This window comes from Oppia nitens, unplaced genomic scaffold (genome assembly GCF_028296485.1).
Source record: "Oppia nitens isolate AA-2021 unplaced genomic scaffold, nextdenovo-longstitch-racon4-pilon3 scaffold13_pilon_pilon_pilon, whole genome shotgun sequence".
NCBI classification, from domain to species: domain Eukaryota; kingdom Metazoa; phylum Arthropoda; class Arachnida; order Sarcoptiformes; family Oppiidae; genus Oppia; species Oppia nitens.
In genome coordinates, this window is record NW_026533192.1 from 2,374,805 (window position 1) to 2,402,605 (window position 27,801).

At 21.5% G+C, this 27,801-nt stretch overlaps 1 protein-coding gene across 1 annotated transcript; it reads right to left on the reverse strand.

Moving 5' to 3' along the window:
- LOC128960734 (uncharacterized) lies at window positions 1-27,704 on the reverse strand. The gene is made up of 3 exons (XM_054306868.1): window positions 26,778-27,704; window positions 479-644; window positions 1-395 (listed from the first exon to the last, which is right to left on the reverse strand). Exons 1-3 carry the CDS (start codon window positions 27,702-27,704, stop codon window positions 88-90), a joined length of 1,401 nt encoding a protein of 466 aa, XP_054162843.1. The 3' UTR covers window positions 1-87.
- Window positions 27,705-27,801: the final 97 nt, after the last annotated feature.

Genomic DNA, 27,801 nt, shown 5'->3' on the forward strand with positions numbered 1-27,801 from the left:
ACATGTATACATATACTGTAGATATATGATACAATATCTTAATATTGTCCATTGTTTGTTTGTTTATTTGTTTAATTGGCAAATATATCAATGATTGGCAGCACTGGAATCATTGGAATCGGTGACAGTCGGAGCCGCAGAAGTAGAAGAAGAAGAAGTAGTAGTAGTAGTGGTAGTACTAGTAGTTGTAGAAGTAGTAGTAATATTGATATTATTGGTCATATTCGTTGCCTTATTATATGCCTTATGGAGGAGTTCACTATTGCTAATGCAATCCTGCCTTTCCTTCATGTCCTGGTCATCATCCATGAGTAGATGGCACGTGTCGTAGCAGACACCAGGCTCTCCATATGGAGTGTCCGGTGTTATCGATGGATTATATGGTATGTTTGGATCTATAAATTAGCAATTTATTAGCAAAAATATTATTTAGTTTAATTTAAATAAATGTCTGCATTGTTTGTATAGTATGACATACCGATGCATAAGAAGACAGGTTCTCCAGCATACTGTCCCTTCCCGTATGGATGGAGATGAGGACATCGTTGTTCAACGCGTTCACAAAAACTCCAACACGGCTTTATTAACACACGGTTTATATGAAATGGGATTAACATTGAACACACCCATTCACGGTATACTATCTGTAATAACATATAATCAATAATTTTAATATTTTATCATTTTAAATTAAGTATTATTCAAACAATTATTGTTTAAAATAAATAATAAACAATATTTATTTCTATACACAGATAATTAATATATACAATATATTTATAAATAATAGATTTAGTAATATATTTTTTATATAACTTAGAATTTATAATAAATGCAGTTTATTATAGTATATATAAATGTAATAAAAATTAATACAACTTTTTATTACATACACTCAAAGTGTAATATCAGACAATAACTCACAAAGAAATGAATTTAGAAACCAAACAAAAAGTCAACAAATTCTGTAATAAGAGAACACAATGTAGTCGTGAAAGTGATATGATTTTCAATAAAATAATACATACAATGTATCGTTAGTGCCGTTTCAGCACTTATTTTAAGTCCATTTTGTATTTTATATACAACTATCCATTCATAGTACTAAATATTATCTATACTAAAATATAATACAAATGTATGTTAACTTACATTAGTTTGATCAATATATATTAATTAATATGATATATTTTAACATTTAAAAAACTAATTTTAGTATAAATGTTAAACAATCGTAAGTTTTTATTTTTGTATAAATACAATATTTACTTAAAAAATTTATTAACGAAAATATAAATGTAATTTAATAATATATAAATCAAGAATAATAACAGTATTACTATTAGAATACTCATCGATAATCTTTGGAATCGCTAATAATCGGAGTCATAATACTAGTAATAAAAATGTGAAAATAGAAATTTTATAATTAAAAAAAAATCTTTTTTTGGCCAAATCTAAGTAGTATTAGTCTTATACTGTAGAGTTCAATATTATATAAAAATTAATATATAAGTAATTGTGTAATGTTTAGGTTATATAATCTATATATTAAAGTTTAATTATAGATATCTAGAGTAATTAATTATTATTTCGTTGCATTATCTAATGAATTTTACATATATAATTTACTTCATAGATATAAAATTATATTGATTATTTTATAGACAGGTATACTGTGATAGGTATACTAAAATTATTCATATATTGTCAACATTTTATGAGAATAAAAATTATATTTTAAATAATTAATAAAATCTTATTGTCTTTTTATGATATGCTATATTTTATGATAAAATGTTTCTTTTAATGACATAATTTTTATATAATAATAATAAGTAAAATAAATATTTTTAGTGTTTAAAATAATAAAAAGATTGAGTTGTTATGAAAAGTCAAAACGGTTGACAAATGATTGAAATTGATTGGACTATAGAGTAGTTACTATTATATAATATCATTCATTGTATCCTTTCTTAGAGCTCAGGCATCTATTGAGACATAAATAGGATATTATGTCTAACTATTTATTACATAATATGTTTGTGAAGTTTAAATAATTTTTATTTGAAATTAATCTAAATTTGGAAATACTTCAACAAAATTAAGTAATAATTTTATAAAATAATAAAATAAATGCTTATATTTATAAATTTACATAAATTTAATAGTTTTTATATTATTTAGTAAGGATTTCACTTTTTTTTCATTTATTAATCTTCAAATATCTGTCGATCTATTTATAGGTAAATCCTTTAACTCTAACCCCTATATAAGTTACAATACTTTTTGTGTATTTGTGAGTATAAAAAGTAATTATTACGTAAATTTCTACAAATGTTTTTACATGTATTATACAATGTATTGTGAAATTATATTAATAGAATTTTATTTTTTATTAATATAATGTAAATTTTTGTATTATAAAGTTTAATATCCTTAAATAATACAAATATGTTTTATAACAATATAAATTACAATGTAAAGCAAATTTTAAATATAATGTATAAGCTGCATTTGTAAAATTTAAATAATTATTTTAAAAAATTATAATTAATTAACTTAAACATTACTGTATAGCTTATTTATAGATAGTTTGTACTGTAATAACTAATAATATAAATATCTTAATTATTTTTTTCAAAAAGTTATTAGAAACTAATAATAGTGTAGAATCATTATCTGTATTTATAATGTAAATTGAGAAATCAGTCATATATTTATAATAAAATTGAACGACAAAATCAATTCAATAATTAAATTGGTAGTAAATGACAAACATTTTAGTTTAATTAGACTATAATTTTAGCATTATGTTGTAAATAACAGTATGTATTACTTTTGTATTCACTGTAATGTTTTATATTATTAATTATATAAAAAATAATAAGTAAAATGTATAAAATTAAGTTTTTAAATAAAATAACATAATAATACATTCTATTTAAAATTATTGCTTGACTAAATTTGTGATTAATTAGCTTAAATATACATATTTTAATAAACTAAATATTAATTAAACTAAAAATGTGTTCAAAAAATTATTTAGTTATTTTAGATTATATTTAAATTCTAAACTTTCAATTTTATTTAATTCTAAATTCATATGTTGTAATAAACTTTTATAAATTAATAATTTTTAATATAACAAACTATTAATTATTACACATAAAGTGTTATCCAAATTGTAAATTGAATTTAAATATATTCATTAAAAAGTATAGTTAACCTGGACAAATTAAAACCAATATTGAAAAAACCAGTATTTATAATCTTTAAGTATATTAGTATTTTTAAATATATAATAACTTGTTGTCATTTATAGTTATTTTATATATTTTTGTGTCAATATCTAGAATACGGTAAAAGACTTAATTCCTCAATATTTAACTCATAAACAAAATTTATAGTAAGAAATAGTGTCGACACTATTTAATGATAGTAAATGTCTTTTAATGTAATCTACAATTTTAATCATCAAAATTTAAACATACAAATAGTAATTCAAAATTCACAGCTTTATTATGTTAATAGTTTTTTTTTGTATGACTACATTATACTGGAATCATCCATATTTTGTGATTGTAAAAATGATAATTTTTATCTATTTTTATTGTTTTCTATTGTTTTTATTTAGTTATAAAAAATATATGTTTTATATATTTAAACGCGATAAGAGATACCTAAAAATATTATCACCAATATATATATTATAATAAAAATATTATAATGATTCATCAATGACCACAACTACTTATTCCAGATTTTGTGAAAATTAAAACAATTAATTACAATTTGAAAAATTCAAACAAAATATTATTTCTTTTTAGTAATTGTAGGTTAATATGTATTAAATGTAAATAATTGTATTCCAGATATAATAGTTATAAAAATAAATAATTTTGTTTTCTATTTTGACCATGTTCATTATGACTTATTTTGAAAATTCTATTCAAAACTAAATCGAAAATTATCGAAATAAAATTTAATAGAACTATAAATAAAATTCATTAATGAATAAAGCTATGATATTTGAATATTTAAGAAAATTAAAAATTGCATTTAATATTATTTAAATATTAGTTATTATTTCATTATTTCACTGTTAAGTTTTTTTGGTCTAATGACTAAAATCTAGAAAAATCTTGGGGAGAGTACTAAGTGGAATATCGCAGTTTTAAACTGGAATTTCTTCAACGTTTACAAAGTTCCCTAAAAATTCCCAAATAAATATATAAATATTCCCAAATTTTAAAAATATTCTCTTAACTTTTTATTTTCTTTAACTTTAACTTAAATTTTAAAAATGAATAAGAATTTTGCATTTAAAATGTAAAATTAATTAATAAATATATTAGATTTTATTATAATTACCTTAAAATCATACTATACTTTTAAAATAATTACTTATTTTAAATAAATAATTCATATTAACTTTTAAGTTTCGACGAGTCATACCCCATACCCCTAGCGCTTAACTCTTTTATTATTTATAACTTAATATTTCTGAGTATATATCATAAAACTTAGAGTAGACCTACAAAAATACGTTAACTTATAAAAACAAATCATGTGTTATTTATAAGTGTTTGCCGCCTTCCCTAACCTGGTATAGGCCGTGAAAGCTTATCCTAATTATAATTATAATGGTAATACACATACAGTATATTTCATAAAATCTCGGCTTTTTTTAACTGCTCATAAAAATCGGTAAATAAATCACAGGAAAAAAATAATTTTTAAAATTAATAAATAAGTATATAATAATTAATAATATGTATAATTAATTAAAAAATTTAACTGTAAGCCCGCTATTCGGGTAAATAATTTCGGTTATTTTAGCGATGGTGGGGGCAATAGCAGTGATTTATGTGTAGAGCACATACACTACCCCTATTTTTTTCGGTTGGCATGTTTTCGGGCGGACTTTCAATGGTCGCGCTCACTATTAGGAATGGTGTGTTTATTATCATTGGAAAGTGTATATAAAAACCTTTCCAATGATATATATCACCCCTTTCTATATTTTTTATATTTAAAGTTATACCACTTTTAGTGATAGTAGTAAATAGCCGAGATTTTATGCAATATACTGTATTTAATCAATAAACTACATTAACTTTAGATACAGACAATATATTAGTTTATTTAATGTCTATTTAAAGTGATGTGTGGGTCAAAAAAAACGTTATAAAGTAAAATCTATTTAATATAATAACCAATATCTCATTATACAGTAAACGAACTATAGATTTATAGTTACAAAAACTATTTTAATTAGTGAAATATTTAAATATCATATACAGTATTCAATGAATTATACTATACATAATATCAAACATGATATTTAAATAAATTAACTATTTTACAGGTTATAATTAAATAAACATCAATTAAAATAAATTATAAAATTACACTTAAATGATTAAGAAAGTAAAATATACTGTTATATATGTTTTATTAAAATTTTTACTGAATATTAAAAACCGTTTATTAACAAAATATAATAAAATAATTTCTTTTGTAACATTTTTTATAACAAAATGCTTTTTAGTTTTTATAATAACAAAAAATAATAATATGTGACAAATAATAATATCTTTGAACAATTTGTTATAGTTTAACAATATATAGAGATATTAAAATGTCAAACAAATATAATATGTTATAACAAATATTGCTATTCGAGACATGAGTTGAAATATTGAAATATATTATAGAAAAACAAATGACAAAAAGTCACACAAATTGCAAATTTAAGCGAAAATTTATTAGTAATATTGACAAAAAGCGACACAATTTATGTCCGGTTTTTACTATTTTATTTATTACGTAAAAATAAGATAAAACTCATTAAAAGATATGTTGTTTCATAAATTGTATTAATTTATTTGATAATTATCTTAAACTAAAATGAATATACTGTACATTATTGGTGTTATAATGTCAACAAATAATATAATCAATTTATACAAAAATTATACGCAACTCATTTGAAAATATATTTATTGCAAAACTGATAATATATCATAAACTAAAAATTGAGAAAAAATAGATAAAATGTTTAAATAAATAAAGATTGATAAGACGATAAACATGACATAATATACAATTTAATTATATTTATTAAAGGTTTAAAATAAATTATAATACAAAACTATAGTATATGTGAAGTAAACATAATAGTTAATTTGAAATAGTTTATGTGTATGTGGTAATAATTATATAAATGTGCAACAATGGCATAACTTATTATTGGTAAGTTAAAAAAAAATAAAAGACAATATTTAGATAATAGAAAACAAAACTAAAATTTTAAGATTTAAAATATAAAACATTAATATAAATAAATACTGTATAATATTAATTGTAATAATACAAATAGTAAAACTTAACTTAGAATCATTTGATTTAATAAAAGTTTTAATTAATTTTGTTAAACAATATTAATATTACACAATATTATAATTGTTAATTTTATAGTAAAATTATTTAATTTAGATATAGTCATCACATCTAATTTTCTAACAAATAAAAACATTTAATTTAATCAAAAACTATTTTATTAATTTAATGCCTTAATTTATTTCGTAAGTAATCTCCTATTTATAACTCATAAAAATATTCAATCTAAAAATTATAATTATATTAACAATTTTTTTCAATTAGTATTAAATTGAACATTTAAAATAAATAACAAATTTATGAATAAAACGATATATCAAGAGTTTATATAATACATACTATTGACAGTTATTTTTAGGTTATTTAGAAACGGCTTCCATATCAGCAAATCAATAAAATCTATATTATATTTAATATATATATACACTCTTGGACAAAACAATCTGTGAAAAGTTTGAGAACTAATATCTTAAAAACTACTAGATCAATTTTGATACAGTTTATGGTAAAGGTAGAGTATATAATCTAGTTTATATAAAATTACTAAAATTGTTCAAAAATAATATAATAAAATTTTTAAAAATTAATTAAAAAATGACAAAATGTATGGAAGCGACCCTTAACGCTGGTAACGATGTTAATGTTAAACACAAAACTTTTCAGTTATATTATTATAACTTTTAAATGACTAATTTTTAAAAATTAATATTTATCATATGAAATGAAACTCTACATTTACGACTAAACTGTATCAAAATTGATCCAGTAGTTTTTAAGATAATAGGTCTCAAACCTTTCACAGATTGTTTTGTCCAATTCTGTATATTCATGAATTGCTTTCATTTGATGGCAAAGAACAGGTTATTCTACAAACAAATACCCAAACAATATAGCAATTATCAAATGACATACTATTCTTCATAATCTATGGAAACACTTATTTGATTAAATGGGTCTCAATTTAAATCTCAAATCAAAAGCTTATAATATATTGATATGTGTTTAGTACCCAATTTGAATGTCCAAACAAATAATCAAATGAAAAGTCAGAATTAATATGTTTAGTGTTAATGCATTTGAATGCATAAATCTCACATTATATGCTTAAAGGCAATATAAATGTGATTATTGTTTATTTATTACTATTAAAATTAACTGAAACTAACTATACATTATAATATTAATATTAATTAAATTTTATTTAATATTAAATTTGTAACTTTGTAATGTAAATTTATAAGATGAATATATTAATAACATTCATTATACTTTTTGATTATTGATAAAATAGATTTTATGATTTTAATCTTATATTTATTATCAAATAATATTCAATAACTAAAAATTATAATTAATTAATATATAGACCAAAATTTATTAAACATATATTTATAAATAAAATAAAAATAATTAAATATAAACATAATTATATTGCAGTTTTATGTAATCACATATAATCCAAGTTATTGTGTTGTGTGTGTGACCACTTATTGACATTATTATAATGAATGATGTTTAATATGTTCATAAAAATTTCATTTTAATAATTAAAAAAACAATAATTTGAATAACAAAACCTATGACTAGGAATCAGTTGGTTTAAAAAGAAGTATTGAGAGCAATGTCTCTAAGTTTGATATATTTATGTGAAGCACCGGTACTAACACTATACTAACTATATAACTCATATCACAGGCACTAACTTTTAGCTGAAAAAAGTTAAATAATTGTTTGCCAGAAAAAGGAAAGAATACATATTGTATACACACAAACACACAAACACACATACACACATACACACATACACACATACACACATACACACATACACACAWACACACAAACACACACACACAAACACACATACACACACAACACACATACACACAACACACACATACACACAAACACACATACACACAAACACACATACACACAAACACACATACACACAAACACACATACACACAAACACACATACACACATACACACAAACACACATACACACATACACACATACACACATACACACATACACACATACACACATACACACAAACACACATACACACAAACACACATACACACAAACACACATACACACAAACACACATACACACAAACACACATACACACAAACACACATACACACACACACACACACACATACACACATACACACATACACACATACACACATACACACATACACACATACACACATACACACATACACACATACACACATACACACATACACACATACACACATACACACATACACACACACACATACACACATACACACATACACACATACACACAAACACACATACACACAAACACACATACACACAAACACACATACACACAAACACACATACACACAAACACACATACACACAAACACACATACACACATACACACAAACACACATACACACATACACACATACACACATACACACATACACACATACACACATACACACATACACACATACACACATACACACATACACACATACACACATACACACATACACACATACACACATACACACAAACACACATACACACAAACACACATACACACAAACACACATACACACAAACACACATACACACAAACACACATACACACATACACACAAACACACATACACACATACACACATACACACATACACACAAACACACAAACACACATACACACATACACACAAACACACATACACACAAACACACATACACACATACACACAAACACACATACACACAAACACACATACACACATACACACATACACACATACACACATACACACATACACACATACACACATACACACAAACACACATACACACAAACACACATACACACAAACACACAAACACACATACACACAAACACACATACACACATACACACATACACACATACACACATACACACATACACACATACACACATACACACATACACACATACACACATACACACAAACACACATACACACAAACACACATACACACATACACACATACACACATACACACATACACACATACACACACACACACACACATACACACATACACACATACACACATACACACATACACACATACACACATACACACATACACACATACACACATACACACATACACACATACACACATACACACATACACACATACACACATACACACAAACACACATACACACAAACACACATACACACAAACACACATACACACAAACACACATACACACATACACACATACACACAAACACACATACACACATACACACATACACACATACACACATACACACATACACACAAACACACAAACACACATACACACATACACACACACAAACACACATACACACAAACACACATACACACATACACACAAACACACATACACACAAACACACATACACACATACACACATACACACATACACACATACACACATACACACATACACACAAACACACATACACACAAACACACATACACACAAACACACAAACACACATACACACATACACACATACACACATACACACATACACACATACACACATACACACATACACACATACACACATACACACATACACACATACACACATACACACATACACACAAACACACATACACACAAACACACATACACACAAACACACATACACACATACACACATACACACATACACACATACACACATACACACATACACACATACACACATACACACATACACACATACACACATACACACATACACACATACACACATACACACATACACACATACACACATACACACATACACACATACACACATACACACATACACACACACACACATACACACATACACACAAATTCTCTCTGCTATCTCTAATCGATATCAGTTATGATTTGAGTTTCTGTAAAAATCTATTTTCTATATGTGATGTGTTATATACAATATATTTGAAGCACAGCTACCATTACAGACAGTACAGACAAAGTTGAACTATTATATTATTATAAGCATTATATGTGTTCAGCAATCACTAGCTTTACAACAATAAAACACATACTTTAAGATATAAAATATATTGTGACACAACTCACGAATCAGTTTACTTTGAGACCAAAATCCGAGTTAATATATAACTATTACTAAAATTAACAATGAGTTATATCATAACATATATATAATTAATGTTCAATACTTGTTAAATATTGTCAACTTTGATGACAGTCTATGCTTAGGGAGTACTACAGTATAATAAGTTAATTTTATATAATATAAATCAATGTCGATATAAACATTTAATTAATATGATATAAATATATATAAATTATACTAAAGTATTTAATGGATATCTTATTTTTACAATTCTTAATATTCTTATACTAAATACTAATATTATAAGATAGGTTGCTATTAAACAAAATACCTGAATATAATATTTTTAATACGATATTTCAATTTTTTAAATTTATATTTTTAACAACATTAATACTTTTAATGGGTTTACATTTGACTATAATAATAGAAAAACTTTCTTTGTTTAGTTATTATGTTGAGTCATATTATTAATATTGAATTAATAACAATATTGTATTAATATTAACGATATGTTAAGCTGTTATCAACAGAAAATGCAAATAAATATTCAATAAAACCTTTATATTATATTTGATTTAATATTCCATTCAACTTGTGCTCTGTTGGGTCACTATTTGGTCAAATAGTCACCGCAGGGCTCTCTCTCTCTCTCTCTCTCTCTCTCTCTCTCTCTCTCTCTCTCTTATTATCTTTGATTTGATCACTTCTTAGTGATCACAAGTAGTTGTAAACAAATGCTTAATAATATCAATATAAAAGTCAATTGTAATAAATGCGATACATTTTCTTGTTTTATTTTAGTATTTACAGTAGTATAGTGTACGACATATAATATATAATATTGTAAGAGTTATGAAAACAAATGAATGTGTGATAAAACATATATTTGATGAATAAAAAATTGATCAATATTTTTATATTATGCTTAATATGTATTAATAATATAACAAAATACATATTTGAATCACTTTTCTATTTTATTTAAGCCAAAAATGAATGTCTGAAACAAATTAATATTATTTTCCTCATATTATTGTTATTGTCCACAATTATGTCAATATTGAATACACGAATAGTAAACCATATATTTTTATAAATTTATGTTAGCATTAAACTTATACATCTCTCTCTCTCTCTCTCTCTCTCATTAATTAATCATATAATCCATTAATATAATAAAACACTGAAAATAATAACTTGTTGTACATGAGGCATAAATAAGTATTTACCTGAATATATTATTTAGTAAATATAAATTTAATTAATATATTTAGTATCATAATATTAAATCAATAAAATTAAAAATATTTTAGATTTTGTTATTAAACATAATTATATTGAAATGTTTTTTATATCTTTATATACTTTAATACTTTTAATATAATAATAATAAATTCAATTTAATTCTTAAAAGCTGTAGACATAAGTTAATCAATTTGACAATCATTACCTGACATTTATTTTTAATGAATTTTATTATTTTTTAGTTCACAAAATACTCATTCAAATAGATTTAGTCATTTGAGTTAATCAAAGCATTTTAATGGCATTTAATATTATTATTACTCTAATATTGATAAATTGTTATATATATTAATATACTGTACAAACTGTATATACTGTACATAAAGTACTTAAAACTTAATAAAATTATTCTTCTGTTAAATTATAATACAGTATATCATATACGGTATGTTACATATTGTAACTTACAATATATATTTACAATTTTGGTTTAGATGCTTATATTAATAGTTGATATTAGGGTTGCTAGGTCAAATTTTATAGATAGAGTATATTTGAAAAAATAATAGAGGTCAATCGGAGTTTCATTAAATATTTTATTTATAAAATTATTGTTATATATATATTTCATTAGTTTTCAACAGATTTTTGTAATTTATAACAATTTTTAACATAGTTTTTAAAAACTTCATTAATAGTTCAATACAACAAAACTCAAAACTTTTATAAATTTCATCTAAAAGTAGATTTTTTTATAAATTTAATAATATTATTGTTAAAATCTAATTAGTATTTACATATTTAAACATTTATAAATACATGAATGATTTATCAGTAATTTGCAAAAATATTTATTTTACTATATTATTTATATTTAATTATATAATAAATTTGTTATGTTTTTAATTATTAATGTAAAAATATAAAAGTGGACAACAAATGCATTTCAGGAGATTAGTCATCGGAGAACTGTATCAAAAACATAAATCGGAGAAAATTCCTCTGAAATGGAGGACATCTTGCAATCCTAGTTGCTATTCAAAGATTAAAAGTTATAATTCAATATATAAAACTAAATTATATATTATTTTAAGTCATTCTTATGTAGAAATTGTAAAATAAATTACAAAAAATACTATACAAAAATTATAAATATAATTAAATAAAATAATTTATTAATTAGATTATATTTTAAAAAGTGAGAATAATATAACAATATAATAGCAACAATATGTAACAAAAATATAGCATTTCAGATAACAATTGAAAGACATAATAATTAATTTTATTAGTTGGTTATTATAATATAGCTAACATGTAATCAATATATTACTAAAATATATTTAAAAAGCAATTGATATTGATTTAACTAATAAATAGTTATAATTAAAGGACAAACCTATTGCAAGCAGAGTACTAGAGGGTAGAAGACAATAGACAATAGTATTTTCAAAATGTATAGCAACCATACATTGTGTACTATCATAAAAATTATCATTTTATAACTGCAAATATTGTAATTAATAGTAATGTGAACAGTGTTTGACAACTTATCAACATTTTTGATAACATTTTTTAATTTTATTAATATTAAGTATCTGTGAGTAATGATAAAAAATATTATAAAAACAATACAAATATATTATATATTTATTTGGATGGATGATAGTGTTGATGTGTATAATGAACCTACAATTGCCTACAATTGTCACATATGTTAACTCCAGTCACTGCAAAGCACTTGAATATTCAATGAAAGCTCTTATGATTCTTCATTGTGTACTTAATCTCTCAAATTGTTTATTTTCATTATATATGTAATACTTAATATATATATATATTATTTTATATATTAATCACATAATAACATAAATAAAAAATATTAAGCATTTGATTAAATTTTTATTCAGATTTATAAATTCATAATACAAATTAAATTGTTGTAATAATTAATCTTGACAGACCCTTCAGTAAAAATAGTTATGATTTAATAAAATTATTATTATTATTATTATTTATATTACATTAATGTAAGTGTAAATGTAATAGTATTGATTTATCAAAAATAAAGTGCATAACAGTTTATGCAATTGTTTTGTTATTTATTTATTTAAAAACTATTCATATTACTTATAATAGTAATAATATAATTTGTATATCAATATATATATATATATATTAATAGTTCTCATTAGTAATAATTAGAGATAAAATTATTTTATCGATATTTCAAAAATATTTAATAAAATATGAGTTTAAAATTATCAAAATATGTGAAAATAATGGTTTATTTTTTAATTTACTTATAATTGACAAACTTTGTAAATATTTTAGTAGTATTATATTCATAATTAATTTTGTCTTGACATTATCTATCTAAAAAATAACAATAATATAATAAAAATTTATTTTATACTATAATTTTAAAAAAGTATATATTAATATGTTTTATCATTTCATTTTTAATGAAATTTGTTTGAATTAATCTAAAGTCGTTGTTCTTAAATATTTATTTCAAATATTTGATAATTTAGTAATTTTGTATAAAAATAAATGTTTTATACATATTAAAGTTATATTTTTGTAAAAATGTAGTAATATGTGGAAATGTGTTTATTTTAAAAATTTGTCAAACGGATCCTTATTATATGGTTGTGAAAGATATCATTTTACCGATTAATATATTTAACCTCAAAAATAGGTTTTTTCAAATATTTTGATGTCTCTAATGATAATACTCCTTAGCCATAAATATCTATCAAATAATAATATATGAAATACACAATAATAAATAGTGAGTAATAAATACTTTTACTTTAGTGAGTAAAATATCAATAATATTGATATTTCTTATCTTTATTAAGTAAATATTCAAATATAAATATCACAATTTTCACAAATATCTAATTTATTTAAAATGTCGAAATCTTTTTTTTATTAGTAATAGTAATTAATTTAAAAATTATTAATAAAGTACTCAGAATTATTAAAAAAAAAAAAAACTATTTCCAATTGTAACTAAACCGACACAGTTTAGTAAACATAATGTAATATTAATTTTAAACTACTATTTAGATCTTTTAGATAAATTTCATTTTTAAATTAAAGATTTTTAAAATCAGATTATATATTATTTTTTATTTTAAAAAGACAAACAAAAAAGTATTTATTATTAAAAAATTTAAATTATGGCTAAATGTTAAACATTAAACAAAATAAATAAGAAGCAAAATAATAAATAATGCTTTATTATATTGTATATATACTAGGGATCGCAATTATAAGAGACGCATTCATAACTACATTTTTAAATTAATTTTTTTAAAAAGTTATTGAAGTTTAATTAATTATTTATATGTCATTTGATTCTATAATATCTCTTCATTTGTTATGATAATTTTGAATATCTTCAGTAAACCACTTCTTATGATTTTAAATCGAAAACCCCTTCGATTACCATTTTGGACCCCTTCACAAATTTTGATTTTTTACACTCAAAGAAGTGTTAGATTAATCAAAGCAAATAGTAATTTGACAAAGCAATATATGTTGAATATAATGATATATAAAAGGTTTAATTTCATTTTATAAATCCGTTATTATTTGATATTAAAATAATAATTGCTATATTTTTGCATATGTAGCCCATAGATAAGAAGTAAAAGTAGATAGTACTTAGAGATATTATACATATCTTTCGAAAATTGTTGGCAAATGTTATTTAGTATTTAATAAATAAAAATATAATATCTCTTTTATTTATTTTCAAGAAAACTTGTGAAATATTTTTATAAATTCATACAAATTTTCGATTTTAACTTTTGATATTTTTTATGAACTTTTTTTGTCTTCCACATCTAATCATTCATCTTTTTAGTTTTTTTATTATGTCTGACAAGTCTTCACACATAAGGCTTTAGAATATATTCTATTAATATTTTTGTCGGCCATTGTTTCTATAATTACAGGACAATATATGTTTTTTATGGTATATCTGCCTTAGACGTCATGTGACTTTAACCCATGTAAAAGATTAATAAAAAGATTTATCAAAAATCTTGAATAAGACAATTATAGACTAATGATGATTTTACTTAATTGTAAAAAAATACAATTTGTAGATAACACATGGGTCACACAAAAACAAAGTTACTTTATTATATATAAAATGCGTCTCTTTCAATTGCGAGTACCAGTAAATTTAATTTAATAATCAATATAACACGCCTTTAGCATATTATGTACGAAAGTATTACATAAAGTAAAATTTTTTGACATCAAATATAATTAGTTTATATTGAATTTGCTATAATAGGCAACACTAATATTAATGCAAAACTTATCTAAACAATGGTTTGTATTGAAAATTTCAGTAAAATCATGATTTCATAAAACAATTTTAACAAATGAATTTGTGAGATGAGATGTCAGCACAAACTTTATTTCTATTTTTTCACAAACATTTGTAAGCAATCTTTAATTAATTCAATTTAAATATAGTTTTTTAAAGAATCCTTATATATAAATATTAAATAAAAAATATTAATGTTTTTTATATATAATTATTTTGTTATTTTATTTTTTATTGGATGATTCAATTTGAATGTCACATTTGACATCTATAATCATGAAGTATAAAGTAAAATAAAATAATAACAATGCGTATAAGTTATAAGCAACTAATCAATTGACAAATTAAATTGTTTAAAATCTTTTGGTCACAATTAAAAAATCAAACAAACCTTAAATTAAATTTAGTTAAATATTTATTAAAAATCAGTTGACATTCAAACTAAAAATGGCATTTAATGTGTAGACACTATCTGAGTGTCGATATTATATAGATTATGAAAAATTGAAAAATAATTAGCTATTCATTATTTGATTATTGAATTAAATATTATTGAATAGAAATAAATAATGATTTTGTTTTATTAAACGGTGAGAAAATTCATGCACTAAATAAAGTTAATGTTTATAAATATTCATACAATTCATTGATATTTATTCAATGTCTGCAAAACACGCAAATATGTTATTATATTATTCATATCAAACAATGCATAATAGTGTTGATAAGATTGCAATATTGTGACAAAAAAGCAATTTTATAATAAACATTTAAATGTATTGTTAAAATTGTTTTTTATAAAACACAAAGTTTACTAAATATTAAATAGATAGTATTAGATCATATGTTTATTAGGATTGTTTTTTACAATAATTATTGTATTTATTGTGTCTATAATATTTTTTTTAATTCAACTCATATAAATTGTTGTTAAACAGTATACAGTATTACAGTATACACTATTATTACAATTACCGCACTTTTTAAAAATTTAATTTTTTGTCCGTATGTGTCGATTACAGTTTAAAATTTTTAATTGAGATTTTAATAAATCATCAAAATATAGAATAAGATAAATAAAAATAATCTATCTTTTAATACACTGATAAAAATGGACGACAATTTATTTTTATAAATTTTAAAATGATTAATTCATATTTTTATAAACATATCTTAACTATTAAGCAATATTAAAATAATATACAATATTTAAAATTAGTATTACAGCCAAAAGTCAATGAAATACTATAAACTTAAATATGTCGGGTATATGTCGGGTAAAATATAACTTATATGTACTAATCCATGTTAACAATACATATTTGAGTTGTTTATGAGTAAAGTTAATTTTGACAATATTATCTAGCATTGTAAACTTGTTTTATCTATAATACCCAATAAAAATTATTTTATTAATTTTTGTTTTGTTTTTCTACAATTTGTATAAAATCAAATGGCTAAATATCTAATCCATTTTTGGACAATATTATAAAATAAGTTAATATCACATCAAATAGATATTTAAAAAGATTTTAATAACACAACTTTATTCACAAAATTTGTGGTAATATTATATGTGTAGCATTATTTTGTACAAAAACAATGGGGACTATGAGTATTGATCTCATAAAATATTTTTTTATTAAATAAATTTATAGCTTATATATATATATATGTATGTGTTTGGGTATAAAATCGATAAAAAGAGTTTCATTGGAGACAAAATGTAAAGCTGAGTGAATTCATTATTTATTTTAAGCACATATTCACTCCTCTTTTTAAATGAGAATAAATTTAAAATTTAAATTAAATAATATTATTACATTAGTTTTTTAAATATAAATGTTATTATCAATATATTGCATTATAAGATTTAATAAAACAAGTGATTTTCGTTGAGATTTATAATCCAAAAAAATTAGTAAATATTTTATATATTTTACAAATATTATTAATAGCATTAATGTATTTCAATTTAAAATTCTGTAAATTACTACATATGATATATAATTTTCAATTTTCAATTTATATTAAAGTATTTATCATTTGTTGAATCATAAAATTATATGATTTACTAGTCTAATGTAAATGTCTAACACAAATCTTTTGCTGAGTTAAAATTATGATTGGGTTAGTTATATAATAGCTTATGTATTATTATACAGTATTATATGTTATGGGATGCTTATGATGTTGAAAACAGTTGTGTGACACACATAATGTACATAATATAGTGAAATCGCACCGATTTTGGCATCGACTCGGTTTAGTTGTTAATATCATAGATTTTTTGTTCATATAAAAGCTGTTATATATATATATATATTTAAATATAATATATATTTTATGAAATAATTTGAATTATTTTTATTAATAAATCAAAACATATTAGTAAATAAACATTTTGTCTAAAAATTGTTAAAATTACTAAAATATAATACATATATTTAGTCTAATATTCATTTGTATCAGAAAAAAACATGATTTTTTGTCACACACACAAATAAATTGATAGATAGATAGATAGATAGATAGATAGATAGATAGAGAGAGAGAGAGAGAGAGAGAGAGAGAGAATAAATTTACAAATTATTAATTTTTATTTATATAACCCTTAAGCTATTAAATATTACACTTTTAATATTTATATATTAATGTTATATAAATAATATCATGTAATTTATTTCAAATAATAGTTATTTTGTCTTAATGTAAAGTATTTATATTTAAGTTTACATTACTATTATATATGAAATGTAAAAATATGAGAAAACAATTGAAGTTCTCATTTAAAAATCTGATTAATTTTACTTATCGTTAAACTAGTCATTAAATAAATAAAAATATAAATAAATTTGTCATATTATTATTTGTTACTTTGTGTATACTTATTGTTACTTATTTTAAGAATATAATAAAAATTTATATAATATTATAAGTAATACATTAAATTTGTTTTAATAAATAATAATTTTATATTTTGTAATCAACGATCTAAAGAAAAGTAAATTAATGTTAGAATTATTATTACAGTTTATATTCACTTATGTGTCCACACATTATATACCATTATTCTGTGCTATATATAATGTATTTCATATTATTCATAATACACTTAGTGTTTGCAAAAAAGAGAAATTTATAAAATAATAAAGAAAGTTTTAGAAAGTTTCTAAAAGAAATTTCTATCTATGAGATCCCCATGTTAATTTTGTTCTCTCTATATTTGTTATTTTGTAACAATACATTGCTTTTATAAGTAATAATGAAAAATTATTATTAGTATTTTAATTATTAATTAAAGTAAAAAATTGTTTTATTTAATTATATTAAACTATGATATATATATAATAAAATGATGAATAAAATTTTACAAAACTGATTATTATTAAATAATTATAATTATTTTATATATAAGAATCATATTTTTATAGTAGTGTACTATTGATATATATGATAGTATAATATTATATGTATAATCTCGTTAATATAGTTTTACACTTAGAGTTGGCAAAAAAGAGAATTTTCTAAAATAATAGAGAAATTTCTGTCTATGAGATCCTCATATTAATTTTGTTGTCTTAAAACAATTCATTATAACTATAAATATTAACTAAATTTTATTATTAGTATTTTAATTAACATTCAAATTAAAAAATAATTCATTTAGTTACATTGAACTAAAAATATAAATCAATTATAAATAAATTTTACAATAAAATACAATAAAATTTTACAAAAACTATAGTTATATTAATTTTATAACTAAGAGTTCCATTAATATAGTAGTGTGTGGTATATATTATGTATCATTAGTACAGTATTACAATAGCTATAAATATGGGGATCCCATAGTATAATGATTAAGTTAAATTTATATAGAAAATTATCCCTGAGAAACCCCCTAAAAATTTTATTAGGGAAATTTATTATAAAATTTATATTTGCTTATCTCTATAAGATTTGCTTGAATCTATTTATATGTTTATATAATATTAATTTATAATCTTTTTATAAAATTTATTAACATATTTAACATTGAACTGATTGTAAGTTATTATATGATTTTTATAAATAAAGTAAATAGATTTTGCTTTTATAAAACATATAAATTATTAAGCTTCCAATGAATTCAATTTTTAAAATTATAGTTAATAAAAGAGTGAATAATAAAAGAATTTCAAATTAAATTTAAATTGAATCGTTTGAATATAAGTCTAATTACTTAAACATATCATTTGTATAAAATTTATTGAATTATAATTGTATTTTTGGCAATATTTTATATTCAATAATAAATAAATATATAATAGTATTTAAAATATAATAAAATTTTGTATAGTTATTAATAAATGTATTTTAATATAAAGTTTATTTTGAACTAAAATATGATTATTAAATATACAATTAATTATTATAAAAATCAAATATAATTTATAAGCAATCGATCGAATATATCATTAAATGTACGTTTTTATTGTTATTTCTAAGAGTTATAGGTATTTTAAAGTATGAATTTCTAAATTATTTAATTAGTTATAAAAACAGCTATTTTGAAAATATTTTTGAGACACATTTAAATATTAATATATACAATAACCGAATAATGTGTTTAAGCTAAACAAAAAATAAAAGCATTATAAAATCATTTATAGATCAATGAATAAAATTATAAATGACTTTAGCAGTCAAATGCTTTACCAAATGGTTTGAATATATGTTGACATAGCTTAGCATAAAATAACATTGCATTGTATGGCATAGTATTGTCGAATACAATCAAATTAGATTTTGTCATACATTATATGATGAATAATGGATTCAAACTATAATACTGTATTTTATACAATATATACAACATGATAGATAAATTTATATACAACAACAACAAAAATCATATAATAATAATAATGTAATACAAAATTACTATTAGTATTATTATTATTCTTATTTATCATAGTTAAACAATGTAATAAATATAGAAAAATGTATTCATTAAATGTGTTTAGACATTGTTGGAGGCAATGGTTGCAAAAATGATAAAAATATGTTGTTATTGATAGCAGACTTAACCTAAAATCACTTCTCAAGTGTGTCTCCAATGGCTTTGGGCTAAACATATGAGACGATAAAAAGCCTAAAAATATTGATCTTATTTAATAATCCATATGTTTTGCAATTGGTTTTACTTTTTTGCTATAGAAATAATATGTATTATATTTAATATGTTTTTCATTCAAATCTCAAGAAAATATATCCAATATATAAAATGATGCAGAGATGCCCAGAAAGAAAGAGAGAGAGAGAGAGAGAGAGAGAGAGAGAGTAGTTGAGTTAGACATGCGTAACACACATACAACAGAATCAGTAAATTTTACTATTCAGTCAAATGTAAAGTAATTGACTTTTCAATTGACACATTTTATTTAAATTACTTAATTAATTTAATACTGTAAACAATTACAAATAATTTGTTTAGTAATTTATATATTATATATATTGTATGGCTAAACAATAATTGATATAAAAATTTAAGTTTTGTAATAACCAATATTTTGTAATCGTCCACATTAACTTTAAAAAATAATTGAGATTGTATAATATCTAATAAATATCATAATGATATAATATACAGTATATATATATATATATTAGTATATTACTCTAGATTTTCATTAATAAATAATATTTATGATTCTGTGGTACTTAATATTTCAATTATGAAGTAATTAATATAATAATCTCAAATTATTGATTACTGTTTAAAAAAATAATTAAAATTGATTTACAGTTTTGTTTGTCATACAAATTTTATTCTATGTTTGCAAATACAATATATTATTTAATATACTTGCAAATATACCGTATATTATTATTTATAAATGTAATAAATGTACCTTAAATTTTATTTATTGATACTATTTTTATATTTTACTACATATACATAGCATTATACGGTATTACATATTGTATATACAATAGAAATCAACTGTTAACTTAAATAATACAATATATCAAATATGTAAATAATAGAAATAAAAATATAATATGTAGATTGACATCAAATGTTATAACAAAATGATACCTTTATACAAATATGATTTTATATTTCATATTAAATACGCCCACATTTAGTTTCATTAGTTGGTGCAATGATATACACATTTGCAAAAATATATCATTGCTTAATGTAATACTTGAAACTAGACATCGTAAACAAAAACGGTTTGAGAATAGTTTCGGTTTATATTTTTGGTTTTTTTGACACGATTTCCAATTTGGTGATCAGCTATTCTGTGTTTGAATTTTCAGTTTTAGATAATTTTAGTATTAATATCTTAATTTTTTTATTATATTATTAACAACTAAATTAAAATTATTATTTTGCTTTGCATTATTAATTTTTACTAAACTAATAACAATACTATTATATTAAAATATATAACCATCAATTTAAAATCATTATATAAATATATTTGAAATATAAAATAATAAGTCATATAACCTTATGTAATGACTAATATTTTTGATAAGAACATATGCTAATATATATATATATAATTAAGTATAAATATAAATTACCACAAAGTTTTAAAATTTATTATATATTTCTATTTGCCCATAAGTTTACAAGTAGTGTATTGTAACTAATTTAAGTAGTGTTTTTAATTTTCCGCAAATTTCTTATTGTCACAATTTTATAACAAGAATATATAATTTATATATAATTATTTTGAACTGCTATTGTTTAAGCAATTATTAAATAATAGAATTGAAAATCTTAACAACACTACTCATAAGTTAATGTTGTCTTTTTAATATTATGATAAAGTAATAATATTTAAAAACTAGTATTATTTAGTTGTATTTAATAAAACTAAATTTTATGTTTTATATAATTATTTAATTATTTAAACAATTTATTCAAATTATTTTTAATAATTTTGGCTATTAAAAGTGATTTTAAGTGAATTTATTAGGTTTTTATTAATCATTTGGTAATTTTAATTTAGATAGTTTGATATAATATTATAAGTTTATTTATTTTAAACCAGTTTACATTAATAGTTTTGTTAATATACAATGCAATAGACATGTTAGATTATATAAATATTTATGTTTAATAATATAAATTAACATTAATTTAAACAAATTTATAGAAAATATTAGAAAATCCTAAAATTATTTTTATTAATTTTTATTTAACTACAATACCTAATTTGCCATTTTTACTCCTAATAAATTAAGTCTTTGATAATACTGTAAGTGATTCACTTATTTAATATTAATGCTAATCCTACTCTAGTGGTAGATATGTAAAATAAAATAATAAATTATATGTAATAAATAATATACCTGTATATTATCTATAAGTTATATAACTAGTTATAGACTATAACTATATTACGCTTACAGGTGTGTCATTATTTGATGGAGACTTAAATTATAGATGAGAAATAGTACAGTACTGTACTGTATAGTCATATTATTATATCTAAAATTCTATTATTATGCTTAAACTTAGGTCTAATCATCAATTTTAACTGTCATTTAATAAAGAGTTAGTTGGGTTTTAATTAAAGATGAAATTTTATTGCAAAAATATAGATAATAATGATTATACTGTTATATAATATAACTTATATTGAAACGGTTTAACAGGAGTTCAGGCGTCGATAGTATGAATTGGGATAAGTTTTGTCAGTAGTGGTTAAAATTGATTATTACAACACGTTATGTCAAATATTACTGTATTTCAGTTACTGTATGAATGTAACAATTATATTATTTGATATACAGTACAGTACATTGAGTAACATTGATCTTTTATAGTTATATATTACAGAAAATACAAAAATAGAGATCATTTATTTCAAAACATTTTACTTATTTTGATTGTAATTTACAGATTCAACATTGTATAGATGTTTAAAAAACATTCATAAAAATATATTATAAATAATATTATAATAACAAACATTTTCATTAATACTTATTAACTAATTTTTTTCTCAAAATATCTAATTAGAAAATAAATATTTGAAAAAAATATTATATTTATATAAGATCTTACTTTATTTCCAATATATTATAATAATATATATATAATGTTATAATTAAAGAATCGATATCTAATTTACAATAACAGTTGAGAGCAAATACTTAAACCGAAAAATATTTTTAATTAATTTATTTAAGACTTCGCTAACTGTATACAGTTTAACATAATTTTTCTAAATTATTATATAAATATTTCATATTTTACTATCCATTGCAAACAATGACTTCAAATGATGACAAATCACAATAAGTTTTCTTCCATATGTCTAACCTATTGAATAGTCAAATGATTTAATCCTTCGTTAAGACTCTTTTATTAGATCTTTAAATAAAGTCGTTGGTCACGCAATCACATGCAATGACAAAAAACAATTTATTATATTAATTATTAACAATAATACATTCAATATAAACTTAAACTTTTATTTTAGTATAATAAAATAAATGTATTATTTATTATTAACTAAATTAAAGATCAAAACAATCAATTCAAACGGCAAATAGAAAACCCTGTCTTTCAAATGATTCAAAATGAATGCAGAATTCATTTAAAAATGTGAAATAAATGAATTAACTATAAAAATGATAATAATTATTATGAAATAAAAGAGTTTGAAATTGCATTTAATGCTTCAATTTAGGACTTGAGATTAATAACAGTTTCTATCCATTAATACATTTTATTTTATTTAATCTTTGTTTTCTCTCTTTCTTTATGATAAAACCTTTTTTTAAAAAATGGTATTTTATCTTTGATTTAATTCATCTGCGAATACTTCTTATTTTTAATCAATAAATTCATAGTACTATATATATAAATACTTACACAGTATATAACATAGTATATAGTTTTTAGTTAACTATTAAACATTACTTTCAATAAAGTATTTTCATTGTTAAAACAAAGTAAGCACTTTATAACACAAAGTTATATCAAATATATTGTATTATACAGTCTATGTGTCTATGGCTTCCATACAAATTAATTTTGGTTTTTATTTCTTAACAAAAATCTTTAATGTATTTAAATTCAGAATAAATATTAAGTCTTAGAGTAAAAGTAAAGAAAATGTTGAATAAAGTGAAATGATTTAATTTAAATGAAGAAAGTAAGCCAATGTGTTAGTGCAATACAGTTATCTATGCCGTCAAATGTTTGTCTACATCATTGACTATACATTGAGTTTATTGAAAATACAACATCTGATTGTCTATCTTTTCAAGTATAAAGAAAATTGAAATTAAATTAGATTTTCAAACAAAATAAAAAATAAACGGCATTTTTGATGAGTTAAAATTTGATTCATTCAAATGCTTTTAACAAATACATACCTCTTATGTCTGGTAATCATAACAATGGATGCTTTAGTTGTCTCTCTATTTCATACTTTATCTCAAATCAAACAAACATTTTCCATATGGAAATAAATATTTCTCATTATTATGATTTTATTTTATTATTATGTAATAACTTCAAAATAATTTAGAGCATAGTTGAAAATGTTTTTAAAATGCTATTTTTATACATTTTATTTTAATTTCCATCATTTAATGAATAAAATTATCAAATATTTTTATCTATTAATAATTTTTTAATATACAATATATATATATATTTAATATATATTTAATATTTAATAATTATTAATTTAAATATATATTAACCTGATCAATTATAATAACCTATAAATCATATAATAAATTATAATAATTATTATTCTCATATAATGATGCTCTAATTTAGAAATTAATGATCAGTTTCATTTATTTTAATAAATCAGATAAAAATTTAATGTATTAATACTACAAATCAAGTTTTCGATTGCAATTAATAATATTTATTTTAATCGTATGAAATAGAGTAGACTTTTAAAAATTCAATTAATTGAAGTGATCCTCTAATTAAAAGTTATTTATTTAAGTTGTCATTTAGTATTGTGTATATCAAATAAAATGTCTGTTTTGAATCATTTTGATGTCTACTTATATCTCTATATAATTTTCACAAATAATGCATTTCTATAATATTTAACTATACTTTAACTAAACTTTAACTGTGATTAAAATACTCAGACAAAACAAATTCAACATTAAGCATTAATGTACTAATTAATAAAATTTATTAAATACTAAAAATATTTTTAAGTATATAAAATAATTCATATAATTTGTAATGTGCAAATGAATTTTAATAAATTATGTTTATTTAAATTTTTTATTGATGTTAGTTTGGATTTTTTTTAATTTATACATGTTGTATTTTTATTTTAGAAATATTCTTTACGTTTTAGCTTTTTAATAAGTTAAAGTAAAGTAAATTTGTTTTTATAAAATTTTATAAAAATTATTTTTTTATGTAATTTATATTGCAGTATATTTTAAATATTAAATGCAAAATCTAAACACACATATAATAATTATTTATTATTTACTGTAATAAGCATAAGCTTATATAAATAATTTTTAAAATAATGTTGATTATAGTATTTTATGAATAAAATGTATAATGTGTTTTAGTAATATACTATTATATAGAGATCAAATGGATGTACTAAATGATAGACTTACCCGACAGTCATCACAGGACCAGATGACGGAAAAGCCATTTTGACAATCGTAGCGCTCAAGTATTGAGTGATAATCGCAAATGAGTTGATTGACTGTAATATCAATGGTAATCAATTCGGACAGTATGTGTTGGCATTGATCACTTTGATTGCCATATAATAGCGTTTCCCGAGTGTCATACCGGAGCACACTTGATAGGGGGTATCGGTCGCAATACTTGAGGTGATACCGTTCCAAAAGGCTGAGTCGGGTCACTCCAGTCGGCGAATCACAGATGCTTTTGGCCGATTTCTTGTCCAGAAAAAGGCACTGATTGTTAGATACATTATCTATAAGCTTAGGTCCGGATGAGGTAGCCGTCAGTACTGACTCGTGGGTCACTGACGTCGTGGCCATTGGTGTCACCGATTCTGTATTAATTCCAACACTATTTGAACCACCATTAAATGGTTCATTAAATGGTTCATTAAAATTGGACACATTTGAAAAAATATTAATATTTTGTTCACTAATTATTTGAATATCAGATTTATCTGAAGTTAATATAGTTTGGCAATTGTCGGTTCTTTTGGTCACTAATTCACACATAGAGTCTTCATCATTAACATTAGTTATAAACTCTTTGCGCAACCACTGGCTATATGTATATTTGAGTGGCCAGTAGTCACTATCCTCGGAAGTCTGTGGATGACTATGTGATGTGTGGTCAGCCATCATGTTATCAGTTGTGTGATCTGATTGACGACGACTGACTTTAGTCATATCATTTGCAGCATAGCTATAGCTACTCATTAAGAGGAGTATTGTCAAAGTGATGGCACACATCTGTGCCGGTGTTAAGAGTGAAACACTGATTAGCCATTTATGGAGTGCTTTGGTCAACGGCTTATTCAATATACGCCTCCCATGTCTAGCAGATAATCTCATATTTCATGGGATTAGGGCATGGATTGGGCCAACAATGAGGACAACTAATGTACGATAAAAACATAGAATTAAGAGATAGGTTTGACGGCCACAACAA

Coding starts and splice junctions, on each gene's coding strand:
- LOC128960734 (XM_054306868.1), bottom strand. CDS start 27,704: ATGAGATTATCTGCTAGACATGGGAGGCGTATATTGAATAAGCCGTTG. Junction 645..26,777: donor GGTCCTGTGATGACTGTCGG/GTAAGTCTATCA, acceptor ATGTTATTACAG/ATAGTATACCGTGAATGGGT. Junction 396..478: donor ACCTGTCTTCTTATGCATCG/GTATGTCATACT, acceptor GCTAATTTATAG/ATCCAAACATACCATATAAT.